The sequence below is a fragment of the Drosophila kikkawai genome, chromosome 3R (genome assembly GCF_030179895.1).
Source record: "Drosophila kikkawai strain 14028-0561.14 chromosome 3R, DkikHiC1v2, whole genome shotgun sequence".
Taxonomy (NCBI): Eukaryota; Metazoa; Arthropoda; class Insecta; order Diptera; family Drosophilidae; genus Drosophila; species Drosophila kikkawai.
In genome coordinates this window covers 10119675-10140268 of record NC_091731.1, presented here as the reverse complement: position 1 = coordinate 10140268, position 20594 = coordinate 10119675, and the positions used below count along the sequence as shown (strand labels likewise).

The following is a 20594-nucleotide window of genomic DNA, read 5'->3' as shown; positions in this document are numbered from 1 at the left end:
CACTTGGCCAACTGGCCATTGATTAGATTCCCCAGGCGGCAATCGAAGCGATTCAATGACTGGGCAACGTCACCACCAAACAAGTGCCGGATATGGGAGACTACGGAGACTATATAGTCGGAGAGACTGAAACTGAAGCATTGCAGCCCAAATTAGCACCGCAATCGTATTGCTTGGCATTTCGCAAAAACTCAATAATTCTCTGTGTTTTCAAAAGCGGAGTTCGAGTCCAACTCTATATTCTGGGGGAGGTCTGTGGGACCTTCCATTTTTGATTTTAAAATGCAAAACCTAAATGTTACACGGCACAAAAAACAAGGTGCATTGTTTTTAAATGTTATAAATTCTAAAAAAGTATACGTATTTTTAAGTGCGCAAAATCAATAAGTTTAAATATGAAAAAGGTTAATAATTATTTATTTGATTGGTTTTGATTGGAAATTATAATTTCTTTTTTTGTTCCGTGTATATTTCTGCTGCAGTTATGAATTTTTGTCGTAGCAAATTTTCAATAAAAGTCTCTGTCCGATGTTCTGTGTGGAACCTAACCCCCTCTCTTGGCCCGTCGTTGGGCGGATAAGTAAGGGATATGCCCATTGAGAGCTTGTCCTGTAACAAAATACAAATAGATGCGTTCAGTCGGCTCCCATGTGGCCAACACCTAGGGACATTTTTGGGCACCGCCCCCTATGCCTCAGTCTCATTTTGGGTCCCCCTGCCTCTCCCTCTTTTTACCCGCAATTTCAGCTGTGGCTGTGGCTGTGGCTGTGGCTGTGGCTGTCGTGTCCCGGCCCCATCGGCCATTAGGGCCAGGGTCCATTGGCCTGGCCATGGGTATCGGCATCCAAACAAAATTGCATGCGGTCGGACACTTTTTGCATGGGTTGGTGGCCAAGGATCGACGGAGAGGTCAACTGCATTGTTATAACGAAAATTCGTTTATTGCCATATTGTTGGATTTTGATTTTGTCTTCGGAACAACAATGAAAGCCATAGTGGGCCCTCGTTCCGGGTTCTGTGTATAGTTTGATTCTGTCTGCGTATCTTGGTCCCTTGCTGGTATCTGTAAGATTGAATTTTCAGGGAATTTTGAATTATTTTTTAAAGCACAACTACCATGTTGTGGGTTTATTTTGGAGATTGATACTGTAATGTGTAGAAAATCATAGGTATTTGATGAAATATTTGGATGGATAGCTTAGTTATAAAGTCGGTTTATATAATCTACATAAATCAACATATGACTTTTAAATCTTTCATTATTTTCATTCATTTCATTAGTAGCAATTTTGCTCAAAAATCAAACCTTAATAACTTCCAATTGCCTGCGATAGTTTTTCTTGATTTTAGCAGTTTGTTGAGCTTGTTATTCTCTTTTCTTTTAAGCTCGCATGATAGACATACCAACATGGCCAAATCAATTAGCAAATGGGTTTCTTAAGTCGCTTATAACTACCCTTTATGTTTCGATAAACTCTGCCAAAAATGCATAAAAATTCTTACTATTTCAAACTAATTCTGTGTCCTCCAGCCACATTTATTGATCCGAAAAAGAGCAAAGAAATCAGATGACAGAAGGCAGCTGCAGGTCGCAGTCTCGGCCTGCTTCTTGCCTGTGGCAGGATTTGTGTCAGCATACCTGAGCAAATTCTGGATCTCCATGCCGAACAGAAATGCTTTTTAAATTCCATTTAAATACCACAAAATACCGTGTTGCCGAGGGAGTCCTTTACGCAGTAAACATAACTCCGAATATGAATGCATGTCCATTGGTGAGTCTAAGGATGATGATGCTTTGATAGCAAATTGAAATGCAATAAAGGCCAATAGCATATTTATTTGGATATTTCTTCTCCTCTCCGCATCCATTGCCTTTTCCCTCAATCATCCCTTTGTGGGCTGCACTTTATTAAATTTTCAATAAACTACAAAGCGAGTTTACATTTGTTTGGCTTCTGCAACTGGATATCTATAGTATCCCCTCGGCCTCCCTTGACATCTATGAACTCTTATTTATGTGCTCGCAAAGGGGATATTTTGGCAATTTAAATATTTTGCATATTTTTGCAGTAATTCACTTCTGTTTACCGTTGTGCAATAAAATTCTACAGAATATGCAAATAAACTGTTGCACTTACTCCAATCAATCAATACGGCCGGTTGTCCGTTATCCACGCCAAGTTAAGATGCATTCAGACCAGACTCGATACACTACTCTTCTCTGTTATTGTATATAACCTATAGGGCCAGGGATTACTATATTCCTACAAGCCTTGTTTTTGGATCAGCTGATATTCGGAGGGTCTATTTGGCTTGATTTAATCCACATCATCATCAAATTTTTATATTCCTTCCGATTTTTAACATCAATTTACGTACTTTGAGGTATTATTGTTTGTATTTTGTATTATTTTACAATTTTTATTTTAATTTTATTAAAATTTGACAACTTTATTATGTAAATGTGGAGGAAACTGTAATTGAAATAATGTTGTAATATGTATAGGTAAATATATAAAGTTCACATTACTTCGTTGTTTCTCAAAATATATATTTGTAATTCATATTATATTAAATATTTTAACCCTGATATTGAACTACTTTACAAGATTTCCGAAAAATGCTGTTTAAATTGAATCACAACCGAATTATTATTGATAGTTAGTTTTTATTTATCTTAATTTGACCAACATGGATCGGTTTTTAATAATTTAAATGCAAACTGGAAGGGTATAAGAACTTCGGCTTTCTTTCTTGTTCTTCTCATTATACTCTCCTTTAAGATTTTGTATCAGTATACCATTTTAGGTGTCCTCCTGTCTGCTCCTTTATGTGGTATGTAGTTTGAGGCTGCCAATTAAAATTGTATTCTCTTTGTGTCTTGACTGCTAATATAGAGTACACATAACCACATATAATATATGTATAATTTCAAATTTAAATGTTCACATCAATCTCTTTATCCAAAAATTAAGTTTTCTCATTTCACAGCCTTTAAGTATGATTTTCTCGTACTTTTGTTATCGTTGCCTTTCCCATTCCCATTTGGCATCCATAGCATTAAGGGGCCAACAACTGGCGGGCGAGATAAATGTATGCCCAATGCTGATGTGCATGCAAATCTCCATTTTTGGACGATTGTCAAAGCCGAAAAACTGGGTGGCTTCGCCGAGTGGGCTGGTGTGGCGGGGTGGGAATGGTTGTGGACCCGGCCTGGTAGACAGATGTCAAGACATCAGACTATCTTCTATGTATTCGTGGCTTAACATATGCGCCCCAGCTGAAAAAGGAGGAAGGATATAGAGAATGAGGGGCAACTACATGAGCGCATTACAAGCACTAACAACAACGATGGTGGGGCCAACAAAAATGTTTGCAAAAAAATACAAGAAATAAAAAAACGAATATGATCTTATTTGTAAAGGATCTCGACCATCTAATATCCGGTAATACGTTTGATTTAAAATTTCTTGAAATAATCTAGAATATTTTAGAGTACGTTGAATACAAAAGGAAGTTCTCTGATTTTTAGATTTCAATTCAACTGAAAAGATCATAAAGTAATACCCTTTTTCATCGTTAGTTAAAATTTCGCGAAAGAAATATACCCTTGAAATCAACTCGTATTGGGGTAGCATAAAAAAGACAACGAAAAATGGAAGAAAACAAATGAAAGTTTATGTTATAAAATGCCAAAGTGTGGTGGCACAATCTATTGGCGAAAGAGGCGAGAAACAACAACAACAGCTACATCGATGGACGGGGAGATGTCGTGGTATGGTGCAGGCATAAAATAGCGTATATAAGATAAAGGATATGTCCCAGATCCCACCACTACACTATACGTCTCCCCCAAAGTTCGTGGTGCCCCACTTCTAGTGTGGGCCAGTATGAAAATTGTAGCAAAAGTCAACATATGGCGTTAAAGATGCGAACGTGCAGCGAATCCTTGAAGTTTCCTGCCGAAATTCATTCTCTTCTTGATTCCATCTCAGTCGCACTTTCAAATTTTAGAATCTTTAAGTTTTTAAAGCTCTAAACTTTATACGTTTTATAAGAAAAAGTGTATTAAATTATTGATCTAAATTTTATATGTTGTGTTTAATTTTCTTCTTGGTTTCAGAATTAGGTTTTAATATTTTCTACATCTCATGGTTTATTCCCACAATCAGCTTCCTGATACGGCGACTTTAGGGAAATGATTTCATTATGGTATATTTTCACATATAGAAACCACAAATGTCGGGTCGAATTTTCGTCCTTAAGGCCAAATTTTTAGCAACAAATCCCATCAGCCTTGGCTGGCCTAGAGAGTGAGGGAGGTCCTGCCATCGAGGAAGAGTTTTTTTCTTTCTACATTTTTTACCCGTCCAATCGACCGACCATTTGGCTTAAATATTTTATGCAAATTTTCAATGTAATAAAAATTGTTTCTTCTCGTGCCAGCAGCACACTCACATACTCGTGCAGGCAAATAAAAATTGATGTCAATGCCGTTTGTCTTTCAATACATTCTTCCTGATGCTTTTATTCTCATACCTGGTATTTCTAGAGCAAAAAGGGTATATTGAATTTGTGTAGGGATGCCTTTTGAATCACATAACGTGGGCTTGAGTACCTGGACCTTGAGCATAAAGAAAACTAGAGAAATTTGAATTTTAATTTCTACAAGATTTTGTATTAATTTTGTTCGTCCATAAACTAATTGAGTAGTTTTCTGTCAGTGTAACATTGCAAGTATGGAACTAGTTCCTATAATTTTCGTCGTTGTTTAAATCGTTTCTGAAAGTATGAAAAGCTTCCAAAACCAGGTATTCCATAGTCTGCAGACTTTATTTAGTTTTTTTTTCTCCATTTTTTTTCGGCTGTTTCCCGCATGGATATGTCTGTGTGCAATGATTTTCAATATGTCGCAACTCTCGGCCGAACTCGACGCTATCTGTCCACCCCTTAACCCCCCAATGTCCCTTAACCCATGGCGCCCTCGTCGGACTTGCCTCAGAGCAGCTTGAAACAAATGCCGAGTTAATGCCTCGGCATATACGTCGCCATCGCCGCTGTCGACAATGAATATGCCGCATGGACATGACCTCAATTGCGTTGGATACAGACGCTCGAGAGCATACACACACACACACAGAGGGAGAGGACATATCCTCGTATTGGTTTGATCGACATCAATACGCAAGGGCCGTAATATGTGTGTTAACCCGCCAGGACCTCGCGTCCTTTTGCCACTTGGCAACGACCACACCGTGGCGAGAATAACACATTGCCATCACTGTCATCTTTTAGGCTGACAAGTGCGAGTGCCGGCATTACGAGACTTTGACGTCGATATCGACAAGTGCAGCAGCAGTGGCAGTAGCCGTGGGAGCACACTGGCAGAAAATACCAAGTACTTGTATATTTTAAATACATTTTGTAAGTACACATTGAGTTTCTATATATATCTATCTATATCTATAATATCTCGTAGTTTCTTTCCTTGTTATTTCCTTTAATTGTAATCAGACACAAAATGTGAAGATCTTTCAGAGAGTGTAGTTGCAACTTGTAAATGACAGACAAATAGAACCCCTCTCGCGAAATTGAAAAGCGAGATCAAGTTGTCTCTTGCAGGACTTTTAAGAAAATACAGATCTGTGCAATTTTTAAGTTCGCAAAAGGTCCAAAAAATAAAATAGGTCCTGCAGCTCACAGTGCAGTCAAGTTTTCCCTTTCCCATTACAATTTTTTTTGTGCAGCTTAATCCAAGTCAGCCCACCTCGTCACCCCATGCCACCACGTTTGGTTTAACATATTGTCAGTTGGCTTACTGTGGGGTCTCTCATTCTTTTTGGGGTTGAGTTCCGATTTCCCCGACTGCGACTCTCCCTCTGTTTTTGGTGTGATGAAAATTGAGGCGTCGACACTTTGCGCACAGGTAACTTCCCTCGCATACTCGATGGCTGTCTCACTTGGCTGTCTGATGGGTTCATTGTTTTGCGTTTATGATGCACTTAAATTTAATATTTAATTTTAATGTGTTTTGCCAGCAAGTATTTTTTATATTTTGTTTTTGTTGGATTGGCGTTGATGGAATGGAAGGTATGTTTGGCTGCCAGCCGGCAAATGTGGTTGGAAAAGTTCGTTGGTCGCTGACAGATGCCCTACAGTAGTGAGAGGCAATAGGTTAACGTACTATGAACTTTTACCGGGATTGGGTAATTATTGGTTAGTGGATATTTAACTGAAAAAAGGGTATTCACTGTGTTAAACAGGATTTATAAACTTAGAACTCGTTGTTTATTTATAAAGGTATATTAACTTGAGATTTAAAATTAAAGGGTCTTAAAGCTGCAGATGGATCATCATTGTTTCTAGTAAAGCAGACTTTAATCTCTCCTAGTTAAGGTCATTGGCACTTTCATAAATATTGGTACTCCATTACGCGACACACCTGCTCAGACAGCTCCCTAGAGTCTTTGTCCTTTTCTGCTGACTCGCCGTTTGTTGCATACTTTTGGGGCGCCTTTCATGGGACACGTGTACGGCCTTATTTATGTATTGCGGCCTCGTCTTCATCCAGTCTTTGTTCTCCTGTCTGTCTGCGTAGCATAATTCCAATCAACAGCTTGCATCGATAAGTACATAACACTTGGCCATCGAAACCCCGTCCCCCGCCCTGGATGAGACTAATGAGGGTCCTCGTGGCCTAAGCTACCTGCCAAAATGGCGAAAAGGCGAGGAAGCAAGAAAAAGAAAGAGGCAAACATAACTTTGAGTGTCTCGTAAAAATTTCAATTATCCTAAATGATTAACTTTGTTTATTACAGCCGAAAGAAAAAAAAAAAAACTTTGTGAACGGAGGAGACGACGCTCGCCCACTCATCCACATCCTCATCCCTACCGATGGTGGCACATCATTTATCAGTTTATGACTTGATTCTATTATTTATTGGCACTCGAATGGAAGTCGTCGGCTCACGGCTTCGTCGCAATTTCAATTATAATTATGTGCAAATCGTAAAAAAAAAAAATAAGAAACGCGAGGGCGGTTTCCCCCTCCGCCCTAGATAGAATCACTTAGCGGAGAGGAGGCACACACACGCATGAAAAGTTTATAGCTAACAAAAATCGTTAATAAATTAAGCGGAAATATATTTTCCTGCTGTGGGCCCTGTGCCTGGGGGGTTTCCCCCACACACACATACACACGAAATGCTGTTGCTCGTTCCCTGCTCCTGTTCGCTTCCTTTCGCATTTTTAGCAAATAATGCTTTTTGGCTCAGGGTAATGGTTTTTTAATTTTAGTGTCGTTGAAATTATGGTCGAAACAATAATTTAATAAGTTAGGGTCTTCTGCTCCCGGCCAAAGAGCTCCGTGGGCAGCGTAAACAATTTTCATTTTGCCCCAACTCTAGTCCTTTCTGGCCCCTCCTCGCCACACCTCATATTCAGTGGCAACATTGTTATTTATATGCTCGCTTCGCTGTCGTTGTTATTGTTGTTTTTGTTGCGGCCAGCAGGTGGGAAAGTTATTTCCACGGTGGTTTAGAGGGCAAATGAGGGGTGGGGACTCTTCCTAGCCAGGGGGTTGTAATAGTCCTTTGTATGCGGGCGGTCTGTTAGTCCAAATTGTTTTCCACTCCGCCCTCCCTCCCTCTCGCACAAACAGGACACGCACACATAGCCAGCGGTTATTAGCCATTGAGAATACAATTGACTTTCACACAAAAGTTATTCCCCGACAAATAAAATTTTATTTTATTTATATTCTTAAACTATTCCTTCTCAGGAAATTTTTAAAAATTTGTAGTGTTTTAAAATAACTTACTTTACACTTAAATCTCAACAAAACTCAAACGTAATCAAATAGATCTTCCAACCTAAATTTCCCTTAAAGATCTTATGACTTTTATCATTTTCCTTAAGCTCACTTAGGTATTTATATATCATTCTGGCATCCAGTCCATAATCGAGCTAATCAAATGCAATTTGTTCTAGTTACTTTCTGGCCGGCGACCTCCGTTCATCCCCTAGACCCCTGAAACGCCTGAATTGGACCCCGCCAGCAAGCAAAGCCAGACCAGCATCATAGTGGAGCTTACGCAGTGGCAAACAACTTTATGACTTGATTTTTTATTATATGTAATTTTATATTTTATGTTAGGCTATGTGCTGGCCTGGCCAGAAGGCTAGAAAGCCATTTTTTGAATACATTTTTCAGCATTATACTTTATGTTTTTTTACGATTTTGTTTTTATTCGCTTCTGGGGTGAGCCGGAAAAATGTTTGAGATGATTATATGTATGTATATAGACAGAGTGGCAACCGAATGCCAGTGAAACGATGACATGCCCCGAACCACATGCCATGTATCCTGTCTAGGTATCCCAACATTTTCGGTTGTAAGAAAATACAAAAATATAAAAAAAGCACACAAAAATGGCAACATAAAACCAACTTCAAGGCAGGACACAAAAGCGACACACACGCACACACATGCAGCAACATAACCAATTTGTGTCATCATAATTGTAATTCGTCGTAGTCCTTTCCCGCCCCCCTGCAATACGACATGTAGCTGTCCCGCTCTCAGCAGGATACGGCTGTCAACTCCTTTGCCTGCCAGCTGTGTGGCAACATTTCCAGCATATTTTACTCGGCTCCAGATACAAAACATATGCATGCCAACATTTTAAAGAGATTTTTATGGTTAAACGCCCGCCAGCCTGCCAGCAGCCATCCTCGGTTGGACGAGCCGAGAAGGCCTGATGAGGCAAGTAGACATGCCCTCAATTAATTTAGTAAAATTAATTTTGTTAAATGAAACTTGGCCTTAATCCCCGTGAAAAATGCTTGGCATTTGCCTTCAGACAAAAGTTCAACTGGAAAAGGGTTAAAAAGAAAGTAGAACCCGAAAAGGTAAAGGTATTGCAAACCGTTGCGGGCAATCAGCCGGAAAAGTCGTCATTATACTCTAAGTCAATGAGAACGAGTTAGACGCAAATTGAGTTGATAAAATATCTCTGATTTTATTATTGTTTTTATTAAATGAATTCATACATTTGTATAGCTACTTTATTTAAATTAGATTTTAAAAATCTGCAGGTAAATTTATATTTCTAAGCGACTGATTAATAAATTAAAAGCTTAAATATTTTAAATACTAGTTTAATGTAGTTTTAAGAGTATTTCCGTCTTCGAATTCAACACAATTACCTGATTATAATTTCGTTTGCTAGCATTTCTCCCTCTGGGAATGGGCAAATAGTCGCCGATGCCACACAAAAGTATTTAGAAAGTAATAAAATGTTTGATAAAGAGTTTCGTGGCTTCAGCTTCCAGTCAAAAGAAAATTAATAATGAAAAGGACAACTATGTGGCATGCAGACCGCAAAGAAAAAAACCCGAATGAAATTCACCACAAAAGAACAAAAAGATGTGGGCCAGAGAAATAGAGCGGAGATAAAAGGACGACCAATAGCCAATAATGATGGCAAAGTCAGCTGCATGAAACAATCAGTGAGGCAGGAGCAGGGAGCAAGTAGCAAGGAGCTGGGAACGGGCTAATGGGCAGGAACGAGTGAGAAGAACTCATAGCCAGGCAATCAGCGCATAAGCACGCCCTGTAATCAAGCGTGGCGCCCGAACAGGGACCCCCACGGATCCCTTCTGCGCTGCCAGCTTCCAGTTCCAAGGCCCAGCGTAGCGAAATGAAAAGTTTTGTAATTAAAATTGAAAAAACGAAAAGAAATAAAACGAAGGAGATGCGGAAGAACGAGTGAAGAATGTTTTTCCGCTATTTTTGGACTCCCAGCAGATGCGTGTTGTGTGTCCATGGAGAGCACGTGCGTCTTAAATATCTCTACAACAAGGAACAGGCTTGGATATAGCATAGTATGTTCCGACATGGGAAGCTAGAGAAAATCAGCAGTATATTTAAAAAAAATATTGAATATTAAATATTATTATACAATACCATACCCGCATTAGCAGGGCCACCAGTGACCAGGAGTAAACAGTTAATGATTTTAAACGTATTCAATATTTTGTTTTGAAAGTCTAAGGACAAATTAACCTAGAAAACAATAAGATTAGCTTAACTTTGATTGGAAAATGGCAGAGATTCAATGGGGCACTTGGGCATATCAATCATACGCAGTGTGGGCGGGGTGATAACTTTTGATATTAGCTCACAATTAACATTAATTTGTGTGATAAATGCACAAAATCAATTACTAGTCAAAACTTAACTTCCATATTGACAGATGACACATATTAGCAGTTATGCGCAATTCATTAAATATGCATTTGTTTCAATTATGTGCCAAGTACTACGTACCACATATGCAACACACGAGTATGTATGTATGTATGTGCTTGTGATTGTGTTGTGTGGAGAAAAATCTTTAAAGCTCAGCCTCGAGCATCCGCTCAGAAAGTTATTTTCATGCTAATTACGAACGCCGCAGACAACAAAAATCGCTGCTGCGTGTGAGATACTGGCACAAGAAGAGAGACGTATACATACTTGTGTAGCCACTTGTAAGACAGTTGAAGTTGCAGGCACTTAGGGCATTTAAATTTTCAAGTTTTAATGCAAAACACACATACATGCAACTATGAACATACTTCGTGCACACTGGCTGACTCAAATACATGCAAATGCAGGAGGCCTGCATATATGAGACGCAAATTAACTTATGGCAACGACGTCTTCGTTTTCATCGTCATCGTCATCATCGTCGTCATCATAGTCATCATCATGTCCATTGTTGTCGTTGGTTGCCGCTGACAACGCTGGATAATACCTAAGGTATACAAGTACCAGTGCTTGGGGCGTGGGCGGTGGGTGAGGTGAGCTGAGCTGAGCTGACACAGTTGTTGTATCCAAATGTCTTGACGAGGCTGCCAAAGTGGGGAAAATGGCCAAATCCAAAATGGGATTAATCTGAAGTTATGAATGCCCTTTCAATCCTTTCCCCTGAACTGAAATAAATTTATTTCGTACTTGATTTATTTTAGAAATAAGAAATTCTTAACTTTGTGACTGCTTTTGGTTTTTTAAATTATCAATGAATTAAATGGTAGTCCGACTGAGTCTCATATTTAACATGCTTCTTGCGTTCGACTGGCATCAAAGTTGGTGTGGAAAAGCTTTTGCATGCTCACGGGCGTCTCAGTAAAATTGTGGCAATTCCAACGAAAGTGCGCGCATGCAACTCACTTTTTGCCTTGTTTTCGTTCTTAATTAATAATTAAGAAATAAGCACAAGGAGCAAGACGGCTGAGGTAGCAGCAACCGAAACAGAGAACAGAGAACATGAATCTGAAAAGGAGGCAATGACAGAAATTGTATTGTTGCCACTCCTGTTGTTGGCTTTATAATACCCTGTACTCGTTTAAAGAAAGGCTATACTATTATCGATGAAATTTATGTTAAGGAAAAGGGGAAATATACCGGTGATTATTTACAAATTGTCCTTAATATTTTTAATGTTACTAGATTTTGTTGCCAAATAGATTCAACTGTATTTAAAAAGACAATTCGGGTTTTCACAATTTTGACTTGAGAATTATAAGTTCACTTTGCCGGATTTTAATTTCGTCTTTCTTAATGCTTCAATTTTCTTTAGAAATTATAAAATGATATTTTATAGTCTAGGATCTGAAATGTTGCGTGGGTTGCCTCGATTTTGCCGTCGAGTGTGTTGTAACTTAAGGCTCACAATTCGCGCGGTTTAATTAGCCAGCTTTGAGGCCTTAAAGCGCAGCCAAGGCAACTACTACAAAGTGCAATTGCAATGGCAAGCAAGCTGTCTTAATGGCAATGCCAATGGCTATCTAATTGCTAAGCCCTTGCCTTCAACAGAGATGAAACCCGGCATACTTGAAGCCACTGCCGATTCGTTTGGGTTTTCACCATTCTTTCCTGGTTTCGCCTACCATTCGATTCAATAAAATGCAAAAATAAAACCAATGAGCGCGGGACGAGGGCTGACGGGTGGCGAAACTGAAATGAAATGCAGTGAAAAACCTCATAAAAATGTTAAAATCCCAGCTTCGCGCAGCACTTAAAAATCAAACCGCAGAGTGTGAGGCTGGGATTCCAATACATAGCCGATACGCGCGTGTTGGTGCGAGGGCGAGCGAGATGGCAGCCAACGCACTTCCGGTTTAATTAAACGGAAACTGATTTAATTGCATATTTGATGAGCTACGAAGCTGGCGACGCAAATCGTGGAATGTGCGAGAAGGGGCCCCCCAACTAGCGGTTGCTGTAATCCTCCCACCAGGACACCCACTGCCTCCAACCATTTTCTGTTGCCTCGGCGCACTTAGTTATGCAACAGAGTGGCAAGATACAGAACTCGACCGCCCATCCACACAGAGAAAACAAAAGCGAAGAATATCTTTGTGTCTTTATAGAGTATTTGGAGGTTTCTTAGGTGGTTTTGACCTTTGAAATTATCCGTAAAATAACGTTTTCAAATTTGTATAATGACTAGGCTGGGATCAGTGCTTATGTTTGACTTAGTTTAAGGCATAAGCTAATTATTCGTAATTTTTTTCAGTGCATCCATTCCGTTTTTCGACGCTTCCTCTCTACCCTGTCGGAATGCGAAAATGATTCTGGCGCCTTGTCATAGGCAACTTGATGCTTTGAGAGCTTAGCATAAATTGTGATGAATACTAAAAAGGCATTTTATTTATGCCTCACTTAATTACACACACAAAGCGGCAGCAAGCGAGATGGAGTGAGAGATAAGAAGATAGAAAATCAGAAAGAGGAGCTGGGAGGAGACTTCCTCCAATGTCCTTGTCACCTAAGCGTAATAAATAAATAAAATGTGCTTGCTATTTTCACAGGCCACTACCAAAGGACATCTTTGTCCCGGGCTAAACAGTTGTTTCCAAGCCATGAAAGGTTTATACGCTGAGTTTTTCTTTAAAAAGAATTAACTTGGAAGAAATTCGATATTAGAAGATGTTTTGATTTGAAACAAATTTAGATGTTATCGTTATTTTTTATATTTTACATATTTGAATTTACATACATATTTTTATTGATTAACTTTACATAATATAAGGGTTGTTATATATGTCATTCAATTCTTAAAAGTGATTTAAAAACATTAACAAGTTTTGTTTAAATTTATTTAAAACCATTTTTTTTTGTCTATGATAATAAAATAAAATGTATTCATATTGAAATAATTTCTCATTAAATACACGCCCTTTTATTCGAATTTAAATCCTTCAATAAAATCCTTCCATAAACGTAGTTGGCCTGTCTTAAAAGTCTCCCTTTTATATCTCTTTTTTTCAGCCTGCTGGTTAATTTTTATTATTTCCTCTTCGCGCCACAGCCACTGAAATTGGTATTGGACTATCGTTGTCCTTCGCCGTGGAACGGCGAGCTCCTTCTCCAGTTCTCGCCTCCATCCTGGACCGCTTTTAATTTAATGTGTGCATTTTTATGAACATGTTAATTTGATATTCAATAAAGTTGGTTTGATTTTCGGCTTTTAATGGATTCTCGCATTTAATGACATGGCGGTTGGGCGCCTCGCAGTTTCCACCACCTCCTGGTCCTGCTCCTGTTCCTTTTCTCTCTCTTTTAATGCTTGTCACTTACGCAACGCTTCGCTGGCGATGGCCAAGAATTCCTGAATCTGAAGACCGGAGTCCGAAGTCTAGAGTCCTCCTCTTCTGTCTCTGGGGTTTGAGGGGTGTAAATTGCTGCACAGCTTGTTGGATTTCTGATTTGGCTGTGGATTGAGTTTGGGTTTTGAGATTCCGTGTGGGGGCAGTTGGTTTTATTAAAAACTAGCATAAGGAGTATGCATTGCCCCGCATATTGAAACATTTTGAGATGATTAAAATGGTAACTGGAGTTTCTGATAGAAAAAGGTTTTAGTTTGGTAATTTGATTCTACTTCCCTAGGACTTACAAAATACTTTGCCCTTAAGAAAAGCTTTAGAGTAACTAGATTAACTTACCTAAAAAAAATTCTGCTGAGTAGTGAGAACCTTGCTCCAAACGAATGCAATAAAAAGTTGATCTCTATTCACTGGAATTCTAAGTGAATTCAGCAATTAGCTGCAAAACGTGAACGCTTGGAAATTCCATTCCATTCAAAACTATTTCATTACGGAAATTTCGAAGCCAATTTCATGGCCACCATAAAGCAGTGCGCCAGGTGGCTACGTCCTATAACTCCTTTCAGTTAACGGCCTTCTTTAGCTGCTAACGATTTTTACGATTTGAATGCACATTATCGAGTAATTATGCGGCATCAAAGGGTGTCCATGAATAGCTGAGAAGCTTCGTCGACTCAAAAGTCCACTCAGTATGCACTCGCTTATTTTATGAACACTCAAAAGCGCTAACACACAACGTTAACAGACTCATTAACTGCTGAACAAAGCAAATATAATTTGTAGACCAATAAAGTCCGCTACCACCCATCGGGCAGGTCCGAAATGGGTTTGACGATGAGCAGGCGATGGACTCCAGGCATGCGGAAGCCACAAAACACACAAAGAAGAAACCGAAGCACCCCTGCTACCCTCCAATCCCCGCTAGACAAGGAAACCAGCCAACGATGAATGAACGGGGAGCGAATGAATGGTAGCAAATGGAAAGAATCCTTTTATTACTTTGGCGCGGCAACAGATTTCGAAGGCACAAAAATGAATTTAGCATAAATGAAACATTTTTACGAGCTGCCATTATGGCCAAAGCAACATGACAACAATAAAAACACACAAAAAAAGTAAAAATAAATGAAATAAAATAAACAGAAAAAGAAACTGAAATGGTATTGAAAATTAGACCGATATGTTGAATACACTTGCAAATGTATAACAATTTTACAAATATTTACTTATTTTTATTTATATTTTTAACATTTTAAGTATTGAATATATCTCTGTAAATAATCCTTACTCTTACCACAGCGTGAATAGAAAATAGGCCTTTTATATTGTAGTTCTTTATTTTATTTTCACACACCAGAAGTTGCTAAACTTATTGCACACAAACGCCGATTCTTCTATCGATCTCCCTAGCTTACTATCGATATATGTGTTTACTTATTTATTGCTTACACTTATGCTACATTACATGTTACAATGTGGTGTTCCTACTATGTTCCTACAATATGAAAGAATTTATCGTTGCGATATATCAATAATTTCCTTGTTACATCGAAACATTTTGAGTAGTTTTATTAAAAAACAAACTTTGTTATAAATATATTTTAAATTTCGGTTTATCATACTGTTTGGGAACGAGACACCCTGTATTGGGTTTCGCGCTCTTTGTTTTGATCGCCGCTGCCGGCGGCCTTATCAGCGGTCGCTAAGCGAGCAGCGCATCGCTGCACATGCGCGCGAGCTTTTGCCCAGTAATTTTCCATTCATTTCTAACTCCTAACTGTAACTTGTTTACGTCTTCGACTAGCATAATCGAATGACGTGCATAGCCAAAGCTTAGTCAGTCACATTCTTGCTCTCAATGCAATCTAACGCAGCGCGGTCGACAATATTAAATGTAATTGTTCGGAAATAAATAAAATTATATTAAACAGTATACACTAGGGCGGATTCATTTATAAACATTCTAAAAAACTGGTCCTTCGAGCCGGATCCACCAATACTGTTTATTTTCGGCCAATTAATTTAATTATTGAGGTTTTCGTCAACGGTGATCTATAGATTTCAAAATCGTATAGAGTCGTTATCTTTTCGCGATCGCCATGCGGAGTGTGATTCAACAACGGGGCTTTTGTAAAAGCCAAATCACACGGGCGCATAATAATGCCCTAAAATTTGTAGATGACATTCAATCAGTGGACACAATTGTGGTGCGCCTGTCGCAAATTCAAGACAATTATTTGCGGTTTGTGCGACATTCGGAAGAGCTGTACGCCTTCCAATCGGAGTCGGATTGGGAGAATCCGGACGACGATTTTGATGCCTATGAGGAGAAACATTATGCTACACACGCCATTCTCAGCAACACTCTGGAGGAGTTACGGCGTGATCAGACGTCTAACAATATTTTGGCCACTGTGCAACCAGCAGATGCGCCCCAGAGGAGCCATGTGGATTTCCAGTTCGAGCGAATCAAACTCCCAACCTTTTCCGGGAATTATGAGGACTGGAAACATTTTTCGGATATGTTTACGGACTCGATTGCTTCCAATTCGAGCCTGACGGATTGTCAACGATTTCATTATCTCAAATCGTATCTATCCGGAGACGCCCTCAATTTAGTCAAACATATTCCTGTGACTAATGAGAACTATCGGGAGGCATGGGATCGGCTTGAGCAGCGATATAACAAACAATCGCTAATTATCCGATCATTCCTCAACAGTTTCATGACACTTCCCAGTGCTACGTCTACTAATCTCAGCACAGTGCGGAAACTGGCCGATGGCGCAGACGAAGTTATTCGTGGTTTGCGAGCCCTTGACTGCGAAGAGAGGGATCCTTGGCTAATCTTCATCCTATTGTCAAAATTAGATACCGATACTTGCCAAGCTTGGGCGCAGTGCGCAGACTCCGAGGGAAAAGGTGTGACCATCAACCAATTCCTTAAATTTCTCACCTCTCGCTGCGATACTTTGGAGGCTTTTCACTTAGTTCGACCAACCCAAGCTCGACGCGCAGCCACAACGCACCACGCAGATACGCATCCTAGACGAGAAGAACCCAAATGCACATCGTGCCAGCAAACTCATCAACTGTTCAAGTGTCCTCAGTTCAACGGACTCGACATCGCAGCTCGCCGGGAGTTTCTCAAGACGAAAAAGCTATGTTTCAATTGCCTCAGCCCAAGTCACATGGCGGGTAACTGTACATCGAGACACACTTGTCGGATTTGTCGCCGCAAGCATCACACCCTGGTTCACCCTGGCTCGGCGCAGCCAACTCAAAACGGTAACTACTTGGAGAGAGCCCGTATGGACAGCCGCGATCGTCCATCAACCTCACAAGCGGCGTCTACAATCGGCCAGAATCAACCGCCTGGTCAAGAGATTCATCAATCAGGGAGTTTACCTCCCGCGGAAAATAACTTCACGCATCATACGCTGGAGAATATTTCAGCTGCAGGTTCGCAGACTCTGTTGCCAACCATCCTTGCAGACGTCGTCGACGCCTGGGGAAATACTACAACCTGCAGGCTGCTCTTGGACACTGGGTCCACAATCACCTTGGCGTCGGAATCATTTGTTCAGCGAATAGGCGTACGTCGAACGCACGCCCGGATTTCTGTACTCGGTCTCGCAGCCAACAGCGCTGGCGTTACCCGAGGACGCGCACATATCAAGCTGCGCTCTCGTCATTCGGACCAAACTGTCGAACTGGTCTCGTTTATTCTCAATTCGCTGACATCATCACTCCCGGCCCAGGCTATTGACACCTCATCTTCTACGTGGAAGCAAATCTGCGAGCTTCCTTTGGCAGATCCCACATTCTGCACGCCAGGATCCATCGATGTCATCGTTGGATCAGATCAACTCTGGTCTCTTTATACTGGAGAACAGAAATGCTTTGGTAACGACGCTCCTATCGCTCTGAATACTGTTTTTGGTTGGATTATTGCAGGCTCTTACAATGCATGCGATGATCACCTGACTTCAGCGGTTACTCATCACGCGGACCTCGACACGATGGTTCGCTCTTTCATGGAGATGGATAATATACATCCTAGCCAGGCTCTTCAAGTCTTCAAGCCGCACACCAATTATCAGCGCATTGTTTGGCGCAAGAACGAGAATGAACCACTGCTTCATTTTCGCCTGTTGACGGTCACCTACGGATTGGCGCCGTCACCATTTCTGGCTGTTCGAGTTCTTAAGCAACTAGCTGAGGATCACCGCCACGAGTTCCCCGCAGCAGCCCACGCGCTTCTACACGACGCTTATGTAGATGATATCCCAACAGGGTGCAACTCATTCGACGAGCTCATGATTCTCAAAAACGAGCTGATTCAACTGTTGGATAAGGCGCAATTCAAACTACGGAAATGGAGTTCCAACAGTTGGCGTCTTCTAAAATCATTGCCAGAAGAGGACCGATGTTATGAGCCTATCCAGCTCCTCAACAAATCAGCTGCGGATTCACCAATCAAAATTCTTGGCATCCAATGGAATCCCGGAAAGGACGTCATGTACCTCAATATTAAGGAGTGCGATCCGACCATTTCTCCGACGAAAAGGGAACTCTTGTCGCAGCTATCAAGAATCTATGACCCGCTTGGATTGGTAGCGCCAGTCACAGTTCTACTCAAGCTTATCTTCCAAGAAAGCTGGACAAGTGTTCTGCAATGGGATGACCCGATTCCTGAAACTCTACGCTCGCGCTGGAAGGCCTTGGTGGAGGATTTGCCAACACTTACGCAATGTCAAGTACCACGATACATTGCGTCACCATTCCAAGACGTTCAACTACACGGATTCGCCGACGCATCCGCGCAAGCCTACGGTGCGGTTGTATACGCTCGAGTAGCATATGGAGGCAGTTTTCAAATAACCCTAGTTGCTGCCAAAACCCGTGTAGCCCCGATCAAGCCTGTTTCGATCCCACGTTTGGAACTGAATGCTGCTCTACTTCTTTCTCGATTGCTCTCGATTGTCAAAGCCTCACTAACGATTCCTATTTTCAGCACGAGCTGCTGGACAGATTCAGAAATTGTGCTACACTGGCTTTCAGCTCCCCCACGAAACTGGAACACATACGTCTGCAACCGAACGGCTGAGATCTTGAACGACTTTCCTCGCAGCTGCTGGAATCATGTTCGCACAGAGGACAACCCTGCCGACTGTGCTTCTCGAGGACTTCATCCGTCCAAGCTTCTGGAGCATCGACTGTGGTGGAAGGGTCCATCATGGCTGGCCACACCGCCCTCTGATTGGCCACCGTCTACAAGCAAGTTCAGCGTATCTTCAAATCTCGATGTCAACACCGAAGAGAGAGCTGTCAAGCCCACAACTCTACATAACTTTCCTGATGAAAGTATCTACGAGTTACTCATCCACAAATTCTCAACCTGGACGCGTCTGCTAAGGGTATCTAGCTACTGTTATCGCTTTATTCACTCTCTTCGATCTCGTCATAGGAATCCGGCACCATTCCTTACAACCGAAGAGTTGCAGGCCGCACGATGCCGACTCATCCGACACGTGCAACAAAATTTCTTTGCCAGAGAATATGCGCAGCTAGAGAATCGACGCCCGCTTAATGCTAAATCGCATTTAATTCGGTTCTCCCCATTTCTGGACGATCATGGAATTATGCGAGTCGGTGGAAGAATCGACAAATCGACAATCAACTTCAACGCCAAGCATCCAATCCTAATACCAAAGGATTCACCACTAGCTGGGCTCCTGGTTCGACATTTTCACGTTTCACATCTACACACTGGAGTTGATGCTACGTTCACCAATCTTCGTCAGCAGTACTGGATTCTGGGTGCACGCAATCTGGTCAGAAAGGCAGTTTTCCAATGCAAACGCTGCTTTCTTCAACGCAAAGGCACCAGTAACCAGATCATGGGAGAGCTGCCAATCCCTCGAGTTCAGGCTAGTCGCTGTTTCCAACATACAGGGCTGGATTACGCTGGACCGATCGCCATCAAGGAATCAACAGGACGAACTCCTCGGATCGGAAAGGCATGGTTTTCTATTTTTGTCTGCCTAACTACAAAGGCAATCCATATCGAGGTCGTCAGTGATCTGACTGCAAAGGCCTTCATCGCCGCCTTTCAACGATTTATTGCCCGACGAACAAAGCCCACCGATCTGTACTCGGACAACGGAACCACATTTCATGGCGGAAAGCAAACTTTGGACGACATGCGACGCCTAGTCATCGAACGATCAAAAGATGAGGAACTGGCTGGATTCTTCGCCAACGCACAGTGGCCGATTTTGCTGTTCTAGCGGCAGATTAAGAATATTTTCAACTGTTAAAATTAATAAAAGTTTTATTTTCTATCGATAGTAATATAATCATATATACAACAAAAAATACTAAAACCGATCATAGCGATTAAATAGATCAGCTGTTAACAATCAAAGTCAACATATGGTAGCACACTATTTTTCAGAGCTTATACCTCGGTTGCTGCACTCTATTTTATATTTGCGACATTTTATTAGATTTCACCTTTTTTGAAACAAGTTCTCTATTTTCTTAAAGCTTAAGGTATGTAGAATAAGAAAATTAATGTTTTGTGACCTGTGAGTCGATGTTGTATTTGTAGTTTATGTTTAAAACCATCAATGTTTGTAGCCCCCTTTTTAAAAGCATGTTTCAGCTTCTGTAGACTAAATCTTTGTGAAGCTCGTCCCGGCCCGCAAAAACTGTATAACTGTGCTAAACTATGGTTCGTCTAGTATGTAAATTAACCAAGATCAGCTGCCCTTACGTGCCCCTGCTAAAGTTTAGGATATTTTTAGCAAACATTACTTAAGAAATTTTCGCTTGAACCATACTCGCAAAAACTCTCGGTCTAACAAATGAAGGATCTTTTGCACTTATTGTTGGTATAGTCGGATCCACTAATAACAAGTTTAAACAAAAGTGCG

General features: G+C 40.8%; 1 protein-coding gene across 1 annotated transcript; it reads left to right on the top strand.

Annotated features, from left to right (window-relative positions):
* Positions 1-15752: 15752 nt before the first annotated feature.
* Positions 15753-19946, top strand: LOC121502062 (uncharacterized). The gene has a single exon (XM_041774756.1). It carries the CDS (start codon positions 15753-15755, stop codon positions 19944-19946), a length of 4194 nt encoding a protein of 1397 aa, XP_041630690.1.
* The last annotated feature ends 648 nt before the right edge of the window (positions 19947-20594 follow it).